This window comes from Vanacampus margaritifer, chromosome 1, assembly GCF_051991255.1.
Source record: "Vanacampus margaritifer isolate UIUO_Vmar chromosome 1, RoL_Vmar_1.0, whole genome shotgun sequence".
NCBI classification, from domain to species: Eukaryota; Metazoa; Chordata; class Actinopteri; order Syngnathiformes; family Syngnathidae; genus Vanacampus; species Vanacampus margaritifer.
The window spans coordinates 10321527-10343737 of record NC_135432.1 but is presented as its reverse complement, the minus strand read 5'-3'; the positions used below and the strand labels follow the sequence as shown (position 1 = coordinate 10343737).

The following is a 22211-nucleotide window of genomic DNA, read 5'->3' as shown; positions in this document are numbered from 1 at the left end:
TTCCTGGTTAAATTCACAGCGAGAACTTTGTGTGCGTGTTCGCTCTGTCAGAGGCGAGAAGTACATTGGTACGTGGCAGGACAACATGCGGCAAGGCACCGGGGTCGTAGTCACGCAGTTCGGCCTCTACTACGAAGGATCGTTCAAAGACAATAAAATGATGGTAGGAGAAAAGATGAGAAAACATGTTAACTTGTGAACATGTATTGAATGCATTTCATGTCTACTCAGATGTACACGTTTAGTAATACAAAAAATATATATTACACATTTGTAACTGCTTTGTTTGGGCAGGTGTGATATGTGGCACCGGGCTTGCTGGGGAGTTTTCATTTAGTATTCATATTTGAGAGGCTGAAATCAGAAATTTGATGTTTTTAATAGAATGTGTCTGAGGTTTAGGTTTATTGATTCTATTTTTGTGTGTGTTTAAGTGGAAGTCAAGGCAAAAACTTTCTTTGCAGTAATATGTTCTGTGTGCCCCCACTAGTCTAAACACAATTTTGTAAATAATATTTTGGAATAAAAATTGAATTAGCCAAAATAATTCACCAGTTTTTATCCATCTCAGGCAGCTGTCATTTTGTCCTGTACTGCCACCTACTGTCGACTAAAATTATTGCCACGGTGTCCATGTGTTCACCTTGCAAACGTTAAGTGATCAAACCCAGAAAACATTTGACGTTCGCAAGCTGAGCCCGTGGGCACTTTGACGTCAATTTCATTTGACAGCAGGTGGTAGTGCAGGACGAAATGCATGGCAGAGATGGATAAAGACAGGTGGATTATTCCGCTGATTTCTCATTATTATTATTATTATTAATCAAAATACCGTATTTAGACTAGTGGGAGATTGCAAACAATATTTTTTACTTATATTCAAAGAGGATCATTTGCACATTAAAGTTGGTTTAACGATCCGCAAACTCCCTTCTGAAATGATGGCCACCCACGTGCACATGCAAATACACAAATGTGTTCTCTTTTTTTTTTTGTCTCACTGTAACATGTTGTTTCACAACAACAAAAAGTTCACTCGTGATAAGAGAAATGCAGCATGCAGAGTGAGGTGTGGATTTTGTCTCTCAGGGGACTGGAATCCTTCTGTCCGAGGACGATACATCATATGAGGGGGAGTTCTCTGATGACTGGACCCTTAATGGCAAGGTGACTAATAAGTATATCTCCATTTTCTACAAGCGCTGGAGCCTGTCAGCTGACTTTGGGTTTGATTGATGCTTATCTTCATCTAGTAGGAATGCACCTTTACTGCTGGTTTCTAACGCATTTCCATGATTCTGTCTTAGACATTTTTTACATTATGCACACTGTAATAGATAGATAGATGTAATAGACTTGTGAAATCTCCAATTCCTTTCCATTTTACTTCAGATAATTATAATACTAATCCATGACAATGTTCACAAATATGTGACCTTAGGGAGTGCTGACGATGGCCAACGGCGATTACCTAGAAGGCTCCTTCAATGGCGAATGGGGTGCAGGTCCCAAAGTAACTGGCTCCTACTTTAAGCCACACCTGTTTGAAACTGACAAGGAGAAGATTCGTTCTGTGTAAGTTTGCCTTAAATTACTTGAATGCGCCAAGTGTTTCATGTAAATAAATGAATGGATTATTACTAGTCTCAGAGGCTTTGCCCGAAAATTTTCAGTGGGGTTGCCCGAGTGGCACAATCTTTCACTCAGGTGCGTTTGTGTGTTTTAAATGTGTCAGGAAGCTGGGCCGTCTGTGTGTGAGAGCTGAGGAAAAGTGGCAGGCGGTGTTTGACGAGTGTTGGTGCCAACTGGGCTGTGAGGCAGCCGGCCAAGGAGACAACTGCAAGGCATGGGACAATATTGCGGTGGCCCTCACCACCAACCGACGACACATTCTGGACAGGTGCGTAGGCACTTTTTGTTGTTGAGGCTCAAACGTCGTATTCTTTTCATCTACCCCATCTTAATTCACAAAAAATATTTGTGCATCTCTCAGTCCAGAACTGCTGTCTCGAAGTCATAGCAGGACTCTGGAGAGTTTAGAAGTGATCCCCCAGCATGTAGGTCCCATTACTATGGAGCGATATCACGCTATCCATCTTTACCTCATCAAGGTAATTGCCCCTTTGACTATATAGCTAGTAGAGCGGAACCTCTAAAGTCGATACAATTCTACAATCACTTCCTATAAAAATCCAAACGTCATTTATATGAACTCTGCTTGTGTTGTTGCTGTTTTATTGGCTTTTCTGTGGAAAAAATGACCAACCTGAGCACAGACTAATAACAGAACAAGATTGATAGTACACACAGAGTCAAATTCAGCATCACCACTGACGTGGTCAATTATAATCGACAGACAGACAGAACCTGCAGAAGAAATTTAATTTTCACAGCAGCAATGTGCATACACATTAACAATTTAGAAACAAATAGCAAAGTATAAAAACGGATACAGGAGCAGCGTTGTGGAAGAATTTTTTTTTAATTAAATTCACATTTACATTTAAATGGTTGTAGGATGGTGACAATTTCACACTGGAATTGATTATTTCGTATGAGGAAATATGACTGTTATTGACCATAGGGGTTCCACTGTACTAAGCTTTACTGCTGATATCCAATTAAGCTGACCAAAAAATTTTTTTCATGTTCTCAGGCATGTGACACCCCGCTGCACCCATTAGGCAGACTTGTGGAAGCCTTGGTGGCGGTCTACAGGATGACGTATGTTGGCGTCGGGGCCAACCGCCGGCTCCTGCCGCAGGCTGTCAGCGAGTTGAAATCTTATCTTGAGCGCATTTTCCAGATTGTAAGGTAACCTGAAGTCAAGTCATGTCCATTTTATTTATATAGCACCAGTTCGCAGGAGAGGTTATCTCAAGGTATTACACATTGAGCAGGTCAAGATCCACATACGTCATATATTACAGGAAATCAATTGAACCCTGCGTGTGAGTAAGCACTTAGCAAATGAGGCAAGGAAAAACTCCCTCTTTGAAAAAGTCTTATCTGTCTTCCAACAATACTGTCACCAGTATTTCCACCACCAGAACAGAACTAGAGTTCGTTTTTGGAATCTTATTTTGTGTTGTTTTACTTATTCTTTCTGTGTTTGCGTGTGAACTCCGTACAGGTTTCTTTTCCCAGACTTGCCAGAAGATGGCGGTATAATTCGAGAGCCAGACTCGAAAGTTGAAAGCTTGAGTGAACATGAAGCCTCCAAACCAAATTTGAACCTGAAGATGGAGCGGTCCCCTCTCGGCCCCGTTGTGAGCAGCTTGGCTCTGCTGCTTCCGGTCCTGCTGCCCCGCCTCTACCCGCCACTCTTCACCCTCTACGCTCTTGACAAGGAGCGAGAGGACGATGTCTACTGGGAATGTGTCCTCCGCCTTAACAAGCAGCCCGACCTGGCCCTGCTTGCCTTTCTGGGTGTCCAGCAGTATGTCTCACAATATAAGACGAGCGCTGCAAGAGTCGTTTGTTTGCACTTTTTCAAATTTTTCTTCATTTTCTTTCAGGAAATTTTGGCCTGTTTCCGTCTCCATGCCAGCACCAGTGGAAAACTTGCAGGTAGTTTGGGTTGTTTTTGGTTCTCACCGTACAGCTTCCAAAAACTTATGTGTTTGTGTGGGCATGTGTCTCGTCCAGGTTCTGTCCAGCACCAAATATACTTGCTTTGCTTCTGCAGTTGAAACTCTGCAGCAAATCAGGTATGTTCTCTTCAGCAATCACTGCTACAGTGATACCTTGAACGTACAGGTTTAAGTCATTCCACGAATAAGCTTGTAACTCAATTGATGCATAGTTATACCAAATAATTTTTCCCTGTTGTAATGCCATCAATCCATTAACGGCCTCGTCATTAAATGGTTTTGATCAAGCAAAATTACAAAATGTTGTAAAATATAACTATCACAGCTGTCAATCAATTTTATGCACAATAAAGATGTTTTTCCAGATTTTAGTACTTATTCATATATGAGTGGACACATATCCTTACCTAATGCCAATGCATTTATTATTTCAGAAGTAACAGATGGGCACATGTTATGCTCTAGAAATGTTTAGCATACAAATATTTACCGTAGTTATGACTTTGCTACTGCATTTGCTAGTGATAGACTGCAGCACATTCTGATTGACATGCACAAGGTCCTCTCTGTATTCCTGTTTTTATTTTTTCATTTTTTACCTATGTGACCTTTCGTACGTCCATGGTTTTCAGCACAACGTTCACCCCATCAGACAAGCTGAATGTGATCCAGCTGACCTTCGAGGAGATCACTAAAGAAGTGCAGTCACTGCTGAAGCAGGACTTCCTGTGGTCCATGGATGACCTATTTCCTGTTTTCCTCTATGTGGTGCTGCGTGCTCGGTCAACATCAACTTTTTTTGATTCGTTATATAGACCTATAGAAGTCGGTTATATTACTCGGTTATAATACTCTTGTCTAACATTCTAGTATCAGGAACCTTGGGTCAGAGGTGAACCTGATCGAAGACCTGATGGACCCTTGCGTCCAGCATGGAGAGCATGGAATCATGTTCACCACTCTGAAGGTAAGCATGATGCACCTTAATACTGCGGTACCTTGACTTACAAGTTTGACTCATTCATTGACCATGCTCTTACCTCAATGTGCTTTTACTGCAAATCAACCTTCAACATTGAAATGAATAGACATTCCCTTAATCTATTCCTGCCCCAAAAAAAGCAACCTCCAAAAAAAGTTTAATTTGTTTTTAATAATCCTTTTATATCACGTACCACCTAAAAAAAATTCTGTGCCATCATCATGACCAATATTAACTCATTTGCTCCCAAAAACATATAAAAACGTTATATTTTAAATATTGCCATGGTCCCAAAAACATATTTATAAATTTAAAAAAAAATCAAATAATGCTAGATTATACAGAAGGTTTTGTTGGCAGCCACTTACCTGAAGAGGTCGCTTAAAGCAATGGTAGTTATTACAAAAAACGTCCAGCAGGTGGCAGCAGAGTATAAGAGATCAACCAGGGCCATGTTGCAACCTCCTTTCCCCATTGTTTCCAACAGATTTGTGAATAATGATGAAATTTAGCTATATTCTAATGCTAATCGCTGCAAAACGGAAACGGATACAAATATACTTTTTTACCTGATGAAAGAAAAAACGCTAATCTTTCTTTTGGTAGGTTCCGTGTTTTTATAGCAATAGAACAAAGTATTTTGTGGGTCTTGCAAAATCAGTCAAAATCTAGTAAAACAGCCGGGAGCGAAGGGGGTTGCTTCAGTGAAAATGGCTGAGAATGAATGAGTTAAAATACAGTAGTGTAGTACGTATATATTTTCACGAAATTAAATTACAAGTTGCTGAGTTTGAACATTAAGACTGTGCCTCAGTGAGCCCGAGTACCACTAGTGGTACTAGCACCTCACTTTGAGAAAAATTGCTTTAAATAATTTAAGAAGGAGAACTTGTATTGAAACAACCGTTGCAGGTTAACATAGGTGGTCGTTTAATTAGTGACAGCAGTTGACATGCAAAACTAAGTATTGCCATACATTCATTTACAAGCAAAACAAGTCAATAGAGTTTGACGGAAAGGATATTCTATGGGCTGCAGCAAAGACAAATAGCACTGTTCAGTTTTGCACTGTATTAAAACATTAATATTGTCATAAAATCAAATGTAAAAAACAATGTTGCATTTCTTACTCAGCACTCACTTTCTTTGGATGCATGGTTAGTAAAACAACATTTGTAAAAATACCTGCACACAACCCAGAAAATAACAGCACAAAATAAACGTTATCTATACCTTCACTTTCACAAGTGATGGCGGACACGTGCTGTGAAGTTTGCTTCAGCCATTATTAGCTGACCCGTAGGTTAAAAATATATTTTTTAAAATACCAAGCAACAAGAAGCATCTTGCAAAACTCCTATATTGGGGCAATCATAATTCAAGATACTACCACTGTATGCTAACTGATTGTCTTGATAATCCTTCCAACCCTGTGGAATATTCCCTGTCCTCCCACAGGCCTGTTACTACCAGATCCAGCATGAGAGGATCACTTAATGCGGCGGCTTCTTCTTCTCTCACTGACGCGTGCGCCGTGGCTCCTCCCCCAACCCCCCACCATCAGCCTGTCACGGGGGCTCAGCTGAGGTCACTAAGCGCTCCATCTGCTGCTGACATTTATAGGAGACCACCTTCTCCCTTTGTGCCCGTGAGCGGCTGCGAGAGTGTTGTCACCGCCATAACACAGTATGCACTACGTCAAATTGTCCGCACGTGAGTCCAAGATGGACAATTGAGACTTTGCAACGCTATAGTAATTCCTCTTTGTGTCAGAAAACGTAATTCATTTTGTATCCTTACAGGTTGGCTGTGGGATATTTGCAGCCTGTAAAACAATTCAATCCTTATTTCTACCACGCAGTACTCTTGGTACTTAAATGTGGTACCGAAAGCATAGTGAAGTGAACTTAAAATGTTACAGGAAGTTACCCAACTGAATCCAAACTTGATGCATGCAAGTGGTGTTGAAGCCCCATTTACTGCAAGGCACCAGTTCTCACAAATGTTCTTGTCTTTTTTTTTTTTTTTTTTGGTAAGCATTCACTACACAGATTGTTTTGTCATTTTGTTGCATCGCGGCTTTGTTCTAAAAGGGCTTGAGAGGGATTATTTTGTGTTCTCTGATGATTTAACTGTGGAAGTGATTTCAGCCCCTGCTGAGACCTTCCTGCGAATAACACTAAACAGAGAGGCAATTTTGCTTATCTTTTGACTGATAAGCTGTGTACAGTGGATATCAAATATCTACACACCCCTGCTAGATGTCAGATTTGTGCTATATTTTTTGGAGGGGTGGGGGGAGGATCTCTCACCGGTACAGCCCATTTGAAAATTTAATTGTAACCCATTTTGAGAGGGGAAGGAAAAATAAGTGAATGAATGGATATTAATTAAATTCCAACGCACATTAAATGGGAATCAGTGCACACCAGCTAACATTTAAAGTGCTTCTTAACACAATGCTTTCCGATTATATACCCCCCCCCCAAACCCCCAGTAAAAACAAAATACTTCGACCATACTATACGCAGCGACTATCATTTGTCTATAAAATGTAGGACACCTCTGCAAAGGAGCTAATACGCTTAGCGCCACTACCACCTACTGTAGTGGATGTGCAATTACACTTTATTCTAATGCAGTAACAAACAAACAAAAAGCTCCCTGAGGTCACACGCTGGTCCAATAAAATTCAATTGAGTTGTACAGGTTATAGGTCGCGTTAAAGGATTTAATGTTGAAATGAATTATTTTGGTCTGTTATTTGAACAGAGGTGTGTAGACATCTACTATATGTGATGATGTAACAATGCACTGTAAAAAATATATATATATATATATTATTTTTTGGGGGGGAGGGGGTTTAAAATAGTTTATGTTGGAACAACTTTAAAATATGAATAATTGACATTTATGGCAACATTGTTTGCACAGCAAAACAATTTGTTTGCTGCAAACCATCCAATCTTTAATTTGGGGACAATCCAAGGGTTGATTCAATAAACTTGCATTTCTTTGCGATACAGCAAAACGTCAAACATTTTGTTGAATTAAATTTTTATCGGAATTTGTTTCCTTGAAATTTGGAGTTCATTTACAGTGTTACATGAAGGAAACATTTTACCAATGCTCTAGTTATTGTGAATGTAAGGCCTGGTTGCGCCAGTGGCTTTTTTAACAACAAACTTGTTTATGAAATGTACTTTTAATATCCTCATGGAAACCAATATGTGACAATAAAAATCCATCAGTGTTTTGAGGCATTTTTGTTCTTACATTGAAGTCATATGGGCACTACATGAAACCGATCTTAATCTTTTGTTCAATATTTGACGGGTTTAAAAAAATGAGCGAAAAAGAAAACACGTCGGGCAGAAGAAACAAATCTGTTGATTGGCTTATCAATGAGTAAATCTACTGTTTGTGACACCTGAATCATCCCCACAGCTCTCCCCTGCATGCCACCGAGTCCGAAAGAGTTAAGAAGATTTGTCGGCGCCCTGGCAACGAGCCAGCCGGTGAGGGAGGAACCGCCTTCCGTCGGCCAGGGGCAACAGGCTCACTTGCCCGGGATTAAGTGGGATCGGGGGAGATTACAGCTCTCTCACTCTTCACAGCTTGATGACCGTGCTGCGTTCTCTTCTGTGGTCAAGCTCTTGGGAAATTGTTTTGTGTGTGTACAACTGATGCGATGGATTGATGAAGAAGTGCAGCATCCGTAGAATAGAATCCTGTGGCATCCTTTTTGACTGGAGGTACGTTATACTTTCTTGTGTGAATACTTTCACTTGAATTTCTTTTTCAAGGAGGCCTACCGTATTTTCTTGACTATATGTTGCAGTTAACGCTTTTTATTAAATGCGGGTTAGCATCAGACAGGACGAAACATTTAACTTGGTTGCATAAAAATGCAATTAACTTGTAAATTAAAAAACCCATAATGAGTCAAATATCCGAGGTTTTATGCTGTCCATGGCTGCTTGCAAGCAGAGATTGAAGTCTGCTCGTCTTCGTTTAGTAGCAGTGATGTTACAACCGGCGTGAAGCGTGCCATTAACCCTTGACCTTTTCACACCGACAACCAGCTCAAGAATGGATTACCATTAGAAAAAGGGGTCAGCTGTCGCAGAAAGACCCCAAAAGTTTCTGGATCACCACCTGCCATGTGTATTTTGTAAAAATAGCGGTGGTGCCGTTTTGAGTTGCAATTCAAGTTTCTTCTTCAAATTCTCAGATTTTCAGCTGTTTTAGGGGTCAAAAGATTGACGTTCCAGTGACCATGAGGCAGGCGGTGGAGGCTCAGGTATTAAGCTCCTACTGTGAACTGGGAGAGCAGGGTAAGTAGGGAGAATAGTTTTTTTTCTTCTTTTCACTAACAAAGCACTGTAGCGTCTGCGTCTAACTATCGCATGTATGGGAACATGTTGTAGGACTTCGGCAGATCCTGGCAGATGTGGTAGAGGAGGTGAGGCGTACACTGAATCAGGACATCGATGGAGCAGAGATTCTCCACAGTCTGCTCAACGCCTCCTGGTTGCAGTCACTGCTCAAGGTGTGTATGTGAAGAATTTCACTGTTTTTGTGACATGCCAGGCGTCATAATTGAGTTCTGAGGGGCCCAAAGATCAGTGCCCAAACAGCCTAATAAGAAGAATTAGATTACCAAAAGGACTCCTCTGCCATTTTGTAAAATCGTAAACAATATTAATTCCGACTGTTTCAGAAAAGGCCAAATTTGGATAGGACATGGTTCTTACGAGTTGTGTGCTGTCCTCGCTCCAAAGCTTCGAGATTTCACCAGCTAGACAGCGAGTTAACAACGTTCCAAATAACCAGACTTTGTTTTCCTTTTGGGCTGTTTATTTGAACAATGGCCTCTGATCATTACCCTCTTTAGGTCGTCGTAAAACTAAAAAAAAAAACAATGTGTATTCGCTAACTGTACACGACACACTCTCATGCTAATAGCTAGTTACATTGCACAACAGTCTCTTATCTCTAATACTGTCCTAAATTAACTAAAATGAATACACAGTGTTATTTTCTTAACGTCACATGTACTTACGGACAATTCTTGTCCAAAGCAACAACGAAACAGGATCCAACAGTTCGCGTAGCACATAAACGAGTCGGCGTTGCGTGCTGCCACATTGGAATTCTCTCTTCTCAGCAAAACAATGAACAAAGCAACCCCTGGAGGGCGCTCTAAGGTTTCACAATCTCAAACGGTGAACTTCTGAAGGGCAGAATAAGTTGTTAAGTTACGAATTGACCGGACCGCTGAAGCTCTGCAGGGCTCGATCTGATACTTTCTGGCTGAAAATGAAATTGCAGTTGTTCAACGACTTTGAGTCAGTCCCTCAACATAGTCTTCCTTCAGCATCACCACTTCATTAACGCAGCAAGTTCTGATGCATCACATTAACTCCGGAATAATGATGTCACACTTTTAACAGGTGTATGAGTGTCTTCAAAAATACTTGCGAGATTCCCCAGAACCAGTTCTGGACTACGCCTCCGGACTGTCATTTCAGGTTCAGTTTTCTTTGGATGCTCTTCTGTTGCTGGATGTTTTCTTTTTCCCAAGTTGACTTTGTCCTTCCTGTGCAGTTGTTAATTGACATCAAGACATTCCCAGGCTGCTCCGAGGAAGCGAAGGAACTCGACCAACTCTTGCGACAGCCTCACCTACAGGTACACCGACTCCCTGCTGCTGCATTGACTTTATTTTCTGGCCAGCTATCAACATTTTGTACTGTCCATGCAGGCTCTGCTTTCTGCGCATGACACCGTGGCCCAGAAGAACTACGAGCCCGTGTTGCCGCCAATGCCGGCTGACGTTCCGGACGAAGAGGAGGCCACCAGGATCGTGTGCCTGGTCAAGAACAAGCAGCCGCTGGTGAGCTGCTAAGAGGAAACTGTAAATCAGAATCCAAATCATCAAATCATTGGCCAAGTATGTAAAACAGACAAAGAATTTGTCTCTGGTAGAATGAGCTACACTAGTATTGCAGTAACAAGGAACTATTAAGTATAAAGCGTCTTTACGTCATGTAAGGGTTTTGTGCTGTAGTACCGACCAATGATAGCTGTGCAAACAACGCAGAGTCATCAAGCAAAGAAAGTGACCAGCAGTGCGGTAATTACAGTACAATGACAGCGGCTACCTGAGGGGAGGAGCTGGAAGGGGTGGTGACCATGCAGATGCGGAGGGTGCGGATTTTTAGATTTCACTCAGCTGAGAGCTGAGCTGATTCATTAGTTAGACCAGGGGTCTGCAACCTGTGGCTCTTTAGTCCCTCGTCAGTGGCGCCCTGTGGATCTAAAAAAAAATTGTAGAAATATTTTTTTTTGCATATTTATGTTTATTTTTAAAATATTCTTTAAATCAATTATTGATTAAACAAAAAGTGAATAATTAAATATCCCAAAAATGTTAGAGTCCAAAATTTTAAGTTGTCAGAAAAAAAGAGACAAATGGTGAAAATGTTGTTTAAAAAATGGCCTAAAAACGTTTTTAAAAAGTGACAATAAAATGGCCAAAAAGGAAGAAAAGCAGTACATTACCATAAATTGTCCATGAAATTGCCAAAGCTGTCAGAGATTTGAATTTTAAAAAAGGCAAAAATTTTTTTTTCAAGAGTAACCATTTACGATAGGCAGAAAATTACCACAAAATGTCTTTGGTATTGCAAAAAAGTCAGAAAATTGTTTTGTTTTGTTTTTTAAAGGCAGAAAAGAAAATGTTCAAAAAAGGTAACTATAAAATGTCCAAAAACAAAACAAGAAATCCTGAAAATTACCATAAAATGTCCACAAAATTGCCAAAAATGTCAGAAAATTAATAGGCTGAAAAAAATAAAAATAAAATAAATAGCCATAAAATGTCCAAAAAATGAAGGAGGCAGAAAATTACCATATGTCTATAAAATTGCCCAAAATGTTGGAAATTTTACAGAAAGGCAGAAAAGTCTAAAAATCTATGAAAAGGGAAGTACCCAAATTTACAAAAAGGCAGAAAGAAATTTGATGCTGCATAGTTTTGTGTTGCCCTGCAGCGCTAATGAGCTCTTGGGCCCTCAATACATTAAAACTTTTAATACACTGTTTCGGTCATCACAACATTCAAATGTTTTGCCGCTCCAGACAATTTTTTTTTTTGTTATTTATTTGGCCTAAAATGACTCATTTGACAGGAAAGGTTGCCGACCCCTGAGTTAGACCCAACTTGAGATCACATCTGGGTCATATTTGAATGGGATCACCTTGCAGTGGTTGACTGCATGAGTCCCTGTGGCATGCTAGTTTGTTTGATGTCATTTATCCACAGCTTTGCAACCATCTGAGAACTTGTTCACAACTACCTGCAATGTCCCCTCCTGTGGCAACAATCCCAAGAACGGGGGTCTGCAGTCACTGGGACACCTTGAGGCGCCTAACGCGCCAGAGGCTTCACTTAGAGGGGATGTTGGGGACCAGGCACATCTCGGTCCCGGATGAGAAGGGTTCAGCGGTGTGTAACGTGCGCAGAGGCAGCTGCCCATCAGCAGAGGCTGCGTGTCACCAAACGGTTGGTCCGCGCCGCCCACCTTGCTACGTGGCCACGAGCCGCAATTGCAAAGCAAAACGCCAGTGCAGAGTCTGTTACACCAATCTCCTTTGGCAGCAGAATGTGAACTACTCTGCTCCGTCGGTCTACAGCTCAGTCTTGATTGGTAAGAAATGATCAGACCATCGCACATCCTCAACCATTCACTCTACAAAAGCAGTTGGGTCATAAATAACCCAATTTGGGTCGAGAATGGACCGACCCAACTTTTTGAGTTATTTAACTGTAACTGTAATGAATAACTGACAAAACAACCCAAAGATTGTTTATTATAAATTCGTTTTTAATTTGATTTAAAAAAAAAAGTTGGTTAAATTATTAACCCACAAATCAACCTAGTTTGTTGGGGTTGCTTTGTGAGTTCTTAATTTGACCCAACTTTTTGGGTTGATTAAAGGTCCCTTGTGCAGTTTAAAAAGGTAATAACGTTTTTTCTACATCATGCATGCTCCACCAATGCCCAGATGAGTATGAAGAGCCCTGACTGTTTTACTCTGATTGCACCTATCAGCTTTTATCTTCCCTTTATAGTAGAGTGTGCGGACCCTCACACGCCACAGTTTCTTTGAGGGGAGTTTGTCAACTGTGGCTGTCGCTTTAAGATTGTGCTCGTACTCGCACGCGCACCATGAACGAGCCTGACACAGATTTTGCAGTTACGCTTTGGGCCAAAGGTGGCAGTCGCGGGTAAAAAAAAAAAAAAAAAGTGACAAACTGCAAAAAGATCCTTTAAATAACCCAATTGAATTGGGTCAGAAATGAGCAAACCCTTTTTTTTTTTTTGTTATTTACCCCAAAAAGTTGGGTCAAATTAAATTAATAACCCACAATGTGACCTCATTTTTTTAAGGTTATTTGTGGGTTATTCATTTCAAACAATTTTTTGGAGTTAATTGAATAACCTAATTGAATTACGTCAAAAATTATTCATGACAACTTTCTGAGCTATTTAACCCAAAAGGCTGGGTCGAATTAAATTAATAACCCACAAAGCAACCCATTTTGGGGGGTTGTTTGTGTGTTATTTTTTTGACCCAACTTTTTGAGTTAATTGAATAACCAGAAATAGTTAGGTCGGTCCCTTTTTGACCAAATTTGGGTTATTTTTGACCCAACTATTTTTAGAGTGTTCCCTCCATCATCCATCACGTTGGCCATCACTGCCCAGTAATTGTAACACAGTGGTCCGTCTTTTTTTCTTTCTTTTTGGAGACGACTACATTGAAGAGTTAAATGGCAAAAATGAGTATCAAACATCCCCGGAGCCCCTCCATCCCCCGAACGCATCCCAGCGCTGGGCTGTGTCTCCGCCCTGCCTCTCCGTACCCTACTACGCCAATGTGGACCGCTACCTACAACCAAATCTGCCTCCAAGGCTGAGAAACCAGAGTCCGAGGATTCGCACAGCGCCCCCCAGCCCCGTGTGCCCCCACCGGGTGCTGAAGATCCCTCAGGCTCCCCCCGTGGAGCTGGCCAAGCAGGAGAGCGTGGACGAGCTGCGGAGCACGGTGCAGCTGGCCGCCAGCTCGATGGAGAGCAGCACCAAGGACATCCAGCGACTCGGGGAGAAGATGGCAACCGCGACCGAGCGAATGTCCGAAACGGTGCAAGACAACTCCCAGGCTTTGACGTTGCTCAGTCAGGTGGTCGAGCGGCTTCAGACGGTTCTCAATACCAGCAGGGCGGAGCGGACCCCCCCACTGCACAGGATTCCCATCAAGAGCAAAGTGCAGCGTCCGTCGCTTTCCTCCATGCCGTCGCTCATATCGTCGTCCTCCAGCTCCCTCAGCAGCAGCTGCCCAGATGTGGCTTCCACCTCCCGGGCCAGCAGCTGTCTGCCCGGATCCTGCCGGGGATCGCCCCGCAGCAAGCACAAAAATCCTCCTTTATCGCATCCTCTTACTAACGGCACCTTGGGAGAAGCTAAAGAGGCATCCTTTTATGTGAGAGGAGCTCGCTCCAACCAGCGGAAGAAAGGGAAGAAGACGTAAGAGATGGAGCGCAAACAAACAAAACACCTTTTTGGATCTTTTCAAGCTGCTTCGAGTTAGTTGAATATTTTCTTGGTCATGAAATTCTCCATCGCCATCTGTTTTGTGAAAAACACTACTTCAGCTTTATATTTTTATGCAGGATCGTGAGTGGTCGGCGGCAACAATGAATACAAAGAGACTGATATGCTTTGCTAGAATAACTGTGTCTTTTATTCCCCGCAAACAGCAATCAACATTTATACTGTGCTAGAATAATCGTACGTTTTATTCCCCGCAAACAGCAATCAACACCTGTGCTGTGCTAGAATAATTGTACCTTTTATTCCCCGCAAACAGCAATAATCACAACTCGCCTTGCTAGAATAATTGTATCTTTTGTTCCCCGCAAACAGCAATCAATACACTACAACGTTAAGCAGCATAATATGATCATCATCAGCGCTTACCTTGACACTAGACCGGAGAGCCTACGGTCCGGGTAGAACGAGCTGCAAAACGGCTGGGCAATCGTACGTGTTCCACAGCTGACTCTGTCCGGACCGTGTGCCGCTCCGTTTTTTATTCGTTAGCGTGGGAAACCGGGCTAGCCAAGCCCTTTCTCAGACACTTTCGAAAACATGTTTTGCAAAGCAGGGAAAACTGTAGTATAAACAAGGTATTCACTCCCAGGCTGATTCCGCCCTTTATTTACAAATTGTTGGGCACCTGGAGTCGTACAACAGTTCAGGACAACAACATATCCTTATATAAGAGGTTACATGAGGACATATCAAACCATGGTTATTTTCCCTTCACCATCGTTTTCCTGCATTTTGATGTACACTTCCACTCTGTTCTGTTTGACAGTCTTTTGTTTGTTTTCTTCCATTTCACTTCAGCTTGTCTGCATTCTTCATTTAACTGAAACCATTGGATGTGCCGTCGCACCTCAACGGCACTTCACATCTCATGTGGTCTCCTTTCTTTTTTTAGGGAGCAACAATAAAGAGAAATGAAATCACTGGTGAGATTTTTGTGGCTCGGGTGATTCACGGAGGCCTGGCTGATCGCAGTGGTGAGTCAAAGTTAAGTCTTGATAATAATATTTTACGAAAATGATATTGCAGTGCATTTGATGGCATTTTCAAGCCAAATCATGCAAGGGGCAAGCAAAATGGCCGTCTTTGAGATGGATAAAGACCTTTAGCTCATAATTTGATATAGACAATTGTTATGAGGATATTTTTGGCCCCGGGTCAAAATTGGCTCTGCCTTGGGTACTGGTAGGCTTAAGGTTAGTTTTAGTAATGCAGGTCACGCAATGAAGCCCCAGTGGAAGTATGAATTAATAATTATTGATTTGTGTGAACAGGTTTGCTTCACGCGGGGGACCGGATCCTAGAGGTGAATGGATTTGCAGTGGACGGCTTGGAGCCAGAGCAAGTCATTCAAGTTGTGGTAGGTTGTTGGATTTCTGACGCATCAATCCTATGCAGGTGTGATGTCATCTCTCGTTTTCAGTAACATGTCACTGTTGTCAAAGTACAGATTGAATACAGTCTATTTCCGATCAACTCTGATTTGTTCAGATTTGGAATGAATTTAAAATAATCTTTTCCAGCCAAGTCTTACTATCATAAAACTAACGGGGAGAACGTGCAAACTCGTAACACAAACTTCGGAATGTTGTAAACTCAAGGGCATAGGTTAACTCCATTTCAGGTTCACTGCCATTGACGGCTATAGACGTCAAAAATCCATTTGAACTATTTCTATTAGTTAAATTTTATGAGTATGAAAACCTAGAAAAAAAATGGAACAGATATAAAATTTGCGATTAATTGTGAGTTAACTAGTGAATTCATTTTAATGGCCTGAAACACCTAATTTCTTAATAATCTTTATATATATAGATAATCAAGTAATCATTTGGAGCCATTTTTTTTTTATGTAAAACTGTCCAAATCCTGTGATTTCAGCATATCAACTGTGACTGATTTCTGTAGTCCTTCATTTAAAAAAAAGAAAAGAAAAGATATTAAAAATTAGGGGCCTCAGGCAATTAAAAGTTTTAATTGTAATTAATCGAATGACTTCACTAGTTAATGCACGATAAATCACATTCAAATTGTATATCTGTTCTAAATGTACAATGAAAAAAATCTAGGTTTTCATACTTTTGTTAACAAAAGTGGAAAAAAATGTTAAACTAATAGAAATAGTTCAAATAGATTTTTGACGTCTATAGCCGTCAATGGCAGTGAATGAGTTAGGTATGAATAAGTGTCCCCCACTGATTTCCTAAAATTATTTTTTTCTTCCAACCAGCAGGCCAGAGCACAGGGAACCATCATGTTCAAAGTGGTTCCCATTACCAACAGGCCTATTCACAACCATACCATGGTGAGTTTTCCTCTCTTCCAAGGTTATTAGAGTTAAGGAACACAAAATAACTCAAACTAAAATTGAAAGAAAAAAATAATAATCGGGGGGGAATGCTTTCCAAAAAAGTAAAAACTAACCCGAAACTACATCTTAAATTCCATAAGTAAAGCATAAAGCATTCCATTTATAAAACTAATTAAAACTAGCTATAATTACATTACGTTTTGTCAACTAATTTCATACACAAGCTTCCAGGGTTCATTTCAAATGTACTACTTATTTCAGTATGAGGTAGATACCACGGACTTCCGACTTCCGGGTTTCACACATCAGCGTCGTTTCCGGTCAATGATGGGCACGCGCGTTCCAACACTCGCACCCCCACTCCCCAACCGCGCGCTCCCGCCCATCATCTCAGCTCTCTGAAATGCTTTGGACAACTGACAGACACACTACACACTCGCACCCGTCGACGGGAACGCGCACTTGAGGGGCACAAAGGCGGAAGCGCAAGAACTGGGACGCGGCCCACACGTCGCAAACAGGAAACGGAAACAAAGCTGATGTATGAAAACCAGGAAGTCAGAAGTCCCGCCTCCTCCGTGGCATTTACCCCATTGCTATACGTTAGTGCAGAACAGGGAGGGTCAAAACAGTCATTTAAAAACTGTAGTTTATTTTATTACATAATACTTAGAGACCTTTTTTTTTTTTTACTTTCACTCGACAAACACTCCATATATTTAAAAAAATAAAACTAATACAAACTAAAAAATTTTTTTTTTACAAAATATACTAAGAAAAACTAACAAACTTGCTCTAAAAACTCATTAAAATTAAATTAAATATTTTTTTTCAAGAAAAAACATCCCAAATTATAATAACCCTGCTCTCTTCCCATTTCCTAACTTTTCCAAATCATCTTGTCACACATCAGCTGTACGTGCGTGCTATGGTGGACTACAACCCTCAGCAAGATCCCACCATCCCCTGCACGGACGCCGGCGTTTGCTTCAGGAAAGGTGACGTTCTGGAGATCGTTGACCAGACAGACGCTCTGTGGTGGCAGGCCAAGAAAGTGTTTGGCAACGCGGCTTGCGCGGGCCTTATCCCCTCCAACGACCTGCTCAAACGGTCAGTTCAGCATTCAGCCTTCTGCCTTCTCACATGTAAGACAAAGACGTGGAATCAAGATGCAAATGTGCGTGATGTTACAGGAAGCAGCGGGACTTGTTACCTTATCAGCCGCACACCTGCGTACACATACGTGAGTTCACCCATTTTCATTTAGTCACGCTTTAGCTTCGATTTTGTCAGGCTGAATTATTTTGTTGAATATTATTTTTTATAAATTATACATGTGCTGGTTATCATCCTTTTATTGAAAAACACGAGAACCTCTGAATAAAGCAACTGAAGTGATGGAAAAGTGATTATTTTCTCAGCCCCCCCCCCCTTAGCCCCAGGAGAGGATGAAATCCAGGCGCCGTGCGCAATATGAGTGTGTATTTTCTGCTCATGTAAACATTTCTGAAAAATGATTAAAACATATGGCCTTTTTAGCAATGACATTTTGAAGCTTCTAAATAATCTAAGTGTTAGCTTAGAGCCAATCACAAGAAGGAGTCATGCTAAATCGCCTATGAAAAATATCTTTTCAACTCTGCATTCCTTGTAGCACACTGTGAAAACCCTTTTTTAAATACGGCGGTCTCCACCATTTTTATACCTGTTGCCGACACTAAGTGCAAGAAGAACGAGTAAATGTGCAAATAAATCTTAGTATGAAATGAGGCCTCTTGTGACTACATACTAAACGTATGTAATTGTCTCTTCACTCCCTTGCTTCGCTGAAGTGAGCACAGTGGAGGAAGGTACTGCTCAGTTATCATTTTAAATTTAACATTACACATTTATCATTTCATGTATGCTGTCTTTATTTCAATTTTCTCCCCACAGAGGAGGACCTGATGGCCATTGATGACAAATGTGTTGAAGCAGGTAAGTGTTCACGCAGTGCACGTGCTGTTAAATACAATGTTGAATAACTCCACTGTGTGTTTCTTCTCTCTCCTGCCAGATGAGGAGGCTTTTGAATCTGGTAGGTAAGTCTTTGTTTACTTAATCTGATCTGATTTGTTCTGATGTAGGTAATGTGTCAAAACAACCCTTTCCTCTGGATAATAATCTTTTACCTATCGGTTGTTTTTGCATGCTTTCTGATGCGGAACATCAGACGAGCTAAGAGTCGGTGAGAGATCAAACTTAAGAGGGACAAAACTGACATAAATTCACATCTAAAAAGGATCAGTTGATCTCTAGTGTGATTCAATGAACTCGTTCACTGCCATTGACGGCTATAGACGTCAATAATTCATTTGAACTATTTCTATTAGTTTCACATTTTTTTATACTTTTGTTAACAAGAGTATGAAAACCTAGAAACAAAATTTATTGTACATTTAGGACAGATATAAAATGTGTGATTAATCTTGAGTTTAAATAATTGAGTAATTAAACAAAAAAGAAAATATCAAAAAATTTGAGGCGTCAGACAATTAAATTTTTTAATTGTAATTAATCGCATGGCTTCAATAGTTAACTCATGACTAATCACATTTTATATCTGTTCTAAAACGTACAATAAATGTTTTCCTAGGTTTTCATACTCTTATTAACAAAAGTGGAAAAAAATGTGAAACTAACATAAATAGTTCAAATGAATTTTTGACGTCTATAGCCGTCAATGGCAGTGAATGAGTTAATAGGATGCCTGATAAAATACATGAATGAAATTGGAAGATTCATTTTTTTTCTTCAGGTCTTTTCAGCCTTCCCTCCTTTGAGTATTTAAACACTTTATGTTGAAGTTATTCATTTCCATTTAGCTTCTCAGCAGGGTGCTTAATTTGGGACATGCTATAAATATATAATGTGACCTGCACTACTCTTGTATAAATTGTACATTTCTGTATTCATTCTATATTTCCTTTTGTTTCCCCATTTGAATGGTTTTCCTGTCAAAAAAGAGGAGGATGATTTCAGCAGCAGCGTTGCCGGAGTCTACCTTGGTGTGTCATCCGCATTTTAATATAATAAATCAATACATTTAGAACAATTTACAACTATAAGTTTGTTTGTATGTTTTTTTTTTTTTTATCCTTAGCTGGCTTCAGGCACAGCTTGCGTCTGTGTCGCAGACGCTTTCACAGCGCCGCCCAAATGTCCTGCCCCACCAAATGTTCCAACAGCTGCAAAAGTGCCCTCAACTGTGCCTATGAGGAGGTGGTGCGCTACCAACGCAGTTCCAGTGATGTGCACCGGCTTATTGCTCTGTTAGGTACATGACTTATCATTTTTGTGAAAATAAATGTTTTAGGTGAAATGTTAACTGTCTTCTGTTACAGGCCCATCGGGGGTGGGTGTGAATGAACTTCGCAGGCGCTTGATTGAGATGAATCCGAACACATTCCAAGGAGCAGTATCTTGTATGTGACCACCTTTAAAACATACAGTTAAAGTCAGGGGGCGGGGTCAAATTTGTACACTACAACTGAAATGTCAATGCTTTTCATTTCCCTGTGCCAGACACAACAAGGGCACCCAAAGGATATGAGGAATCGGGCAGAGAATATCACTTCACCAGCCGAGAGGCCTTTGACAACATGGTGCACAAAAGCAGGTGCAACTGCGTTTTATTTATGCTCCACTCCAATAACTACATACTGTTTGGTTGTAGATAATCAGAGCCTTGTTGTGGAGTAGATCTTTTCCGCCGCGTGTTCGTTTTCTTTCGGGTAGTGGGAATGTTGGTTATCTGAATACAGGCTGGAGATCGATGAACAGTTCCTTCAAAGCTTTTATTTCTACAGAATATTCCGGGCACAAGTGAGTTACAGGCAATGGCTGTAGCCTCTGACAAGTGCGAAGATTACAGAGGACTTACAATTTTCTTATACTATCTTGCAGGGCGGTACCACACAGTTTCCAGTAAACAGTTCAACCAGAGTTGACCGGACATGAGATAAAACTCAAGGACATCATTCAAACACAGACCAAAGCCCATTTGAGGAATAGAGGAGGTTATTCAGTCATGACTGCACCTGGCAGAAATTGCGATAACACTCACAAGGATACATCCGCAGAACAAAGCTCTACTGAGGAAATGAGGAAATTAAAACAGTTCTGACTAAATCTGGGCAGAAAATACACTTCAGCCTCTAATTGGTTATGATACTGTGTGTTGATGGGAACCTTAAAATGTCTTCAAAAGCTTCTTCCTTGAGTCGCTTCCTTTTACGGTCACCCGGATCGCAAGAGGAAGTGCTAACTGTCTGTTCTTGTGTTTGCCCTCAATTTCCTGCAGATTCTTGGAGTATGGTGAGTATAAAGGAAATCTGTATGGCACCAGTAGAGAAGCTGTGAGGGAAGTTTTAAACAGTGGGAAGATCTGCGTTGTTGATATCGAACCAAATGTGAGTGGATAGCCAGACTTTCATACAATACAAAACCATGAATACTTTTCTCAAATGAATACAGTATATGGATGTGCCTTTACCGTATTTAGGCCATTCAAGCTGTCAGAACACATGACCTGCAGGCTTATATCGTCTACGTGAAGCCACCGCCGCTGGAGCAACTAAGAGAGACGAGGAAGGACTCGTACATAACCACTGACTACTACGTCAACCGCCCCTTCAAAGTGAGCGCATGGATGGATGTGATCGTACACGGTGATCTGCGTACAAGATGTTAACAGGACAGAGCTGAAAGATTGTGATATGATGTGACCTCCATCCAATAGGACGAAGACTTCCAGGAGATGGAGGAGGCTGCCCGGAAAATTGAGTCCCACTACTCGCAGTTCTTTGATTACGTGATCGTCAACAATGACTTGCAGGAGTCCTGCATCCAGTTGCTGACCGCAGTTAGGAAGGCGCAGGATGAGCCACAGTGGGTCCCCACCAACTGGATACGACCCACCGCAGACTCGTAGACAAAATTGTAAGATGTTAATGAAAAAGAAAAATGTAGCCCCTGTTATCATGGTAGCAAGCAATTTGAATTTACTATGAAATGTGTTTTCCGATCAACACATGATAAAGAGCCTATCCCAGTTGACTTTAGAGCAAGAGGTGGGTTTCACACACTCGGGGCACACACTATATCGATGTTATTGTTCACACCTATGGGTAATTTAGTCTTCACTGAAACTGTCATGAAAGCAGGATTACCTGGAGAAAAACCACACAAGCATGGGGAGGATATGTAAATGCCACAGAGGAAGGCCGGAACTGAGATTTGAATTTAGAACCTCAAAACTGAAACAGATGTGCTGCCAAATTGGTGTCTGCTACGCATACAGAATAATTAATTACCTGTATGTGTCGCCCCAATAAGATATCACCCTGTCTTCTCTCACGTTTACCTACAATAAAAAGTATGGCTTATTCTGTTCAATGTTTACAATTTAGGCTGTGAGGTCATTGTTTTTTGTTCATATTGTATTTTAAAATGGGTCACTGCATGCAATGCATGCCAAAACACGCTACAAATGTTGGTCAAAACTTGTTTACATTGTTGTGAAGATTAAATTGTGGCGCTCCTTGCCGATTTGGTACATTAAAACGATGACATCTTTGTGACAAGAATAAAACTGTTCAATTCGA

At 41.0% G+C, this 22211-nt stretch overlaps 2 protein-coding genes and 1 long non-coding RNA gene across 14 annotated transcripts in view; 2 read left to right on the top strand and 1 right to left on the bottom strand.

Annotated features, from left to right (window-relative positions):
- Window positions 1–7838, top strand: part of als2b (alsin Rho guanine nucleotide exchange factor ALS2 b) — a 23211-nt gene extending 15373 nt beyond the window's left edge. For all 5 annotated transcript variants that reach the window (XM_077570891.1, XM_077570909.1, XM_077570882.1 and 2 more), the window contains 12 exons: window positions 52–163; window positions 1090–1167; window positions 1442–1575; window positions 1736–1900; window positions 1994–2111; window positions 2657–2814; window positions 3134–3439; window positions 3519–3570; window positions 3649–3710; window positions 4226–4375; window positions 4464–4560; window positions 6034–7838. In XM_077570891.1, the coding sequence (XP_077427017.1) occupies window positions 52–163; window positions 1090–1167; window positions 1442–1575; window positions 1736–1900; window positions 1994–2111; window positions 2657–2814; window positions 3134–3439; window positions 3519–3570; window positions 3649–3710; window positions 4226–4375; window positions 4464–4560; window positions 6034–6072 (1471 nt within the window). In that variant the 3' untranslated portion in view covers window positions 6073–7838. The remainder of the gene's footprint in view (window positions 1–51; window positions 164–1089; window positions 1168–1441; window positions 1576–1735; window positions 1901–1993; window positions 2112–2656; window positions 2815–3133; window positions 3440–3518; window positions 3571–3648; window positions 3711–4225; window positions 4376–4463; window positions 4561–6033) is intronic.
- Window positions 7429–10709, bottom strand: LOC144055287 (uncharacterized). The gene is made up of 3 exons (XR_013294821.1): window positions 9641–10709; window positions 9333–9484; window positions 7429–9216 (listed from the first exon to the last, which is right to left on the bottom strand). It is a non-coding gene; the product is annotated as an uncharacterized LOC144055287 (long non-coding RNA).
- On the top strand, window positions 8128–22211 carry mpp4b (MAGUK p55 scaffold protein 4b). 8 transcript variants are annotated; one of them, XM_077571036.1, is made up of 22 exons: window positions 8139–8330; window positions 8810–8912; window positions 9006–9127; window positions 10032–10109; window positions 10186–10269; window positions 10343–10474; window positions 15151–15232; window positions 15530–15615; window positions 16489–16560; window positions 17480–17676; window positions 17760–17809; window positions 18399–18416; window positions 18502–18543; window positions 18623–18643; window positions 18779–18793; window positions 19572–19613; window positions 19709–19882; window positions 19950–20030; window positions 20131–20224; window positions 20909–21017; window positions 21110–21244; window positions 21347–22211. In XM_077571036.1, the coding sequence occupies exons 2-22, from the start codon at window positions 8855–8857 to the stop codon at window positions 21536–21538; spliced, it is 1884 nt and encodes a 627-aa protein (XP_077427162.1). In that variant the 5' UTR covers window positions 8139–8330; window positions 8810–8854; the 3' UTR covers window positions 21539–22211. The 8 variants fall into 8 exon arrangements, 5 of the variants coding, with proteins under 5 accessions (XP_077427162.1, XP_077427155.1, XP_077427178.1 ...); XM_077571029.1 differs by having other exon boundaries at window positions 16486–16560; XM_077571052.1 differs by lacking the exon at window positions 18399–18416 and having other exon boundaries at window positions 16486–16560.

Coding starts and splice junctions, on each gene's coding strand:
- mpp4b (XM_077571029.1), top strand. CDS start 8,855: ATGAGGCAGGCGGTGGAGGCTCAGGTATTAAGCTCCTACTGTGAACTG. Junction 15,616..16,485: donor AGCAAGTCATTCAAGTTGTG/GTAGGTTGTTGG, acceptor TCTTCCAACCAG/CAGGCCAGAGCACAGGGAAC. Junction 17,677..17,759: donor TCCAACGACCTGCTCAAACG/GTCAGTTCAGCA, acceptor GTGATGTTACAG/GAAGCAGCGGGACTTGTTAC.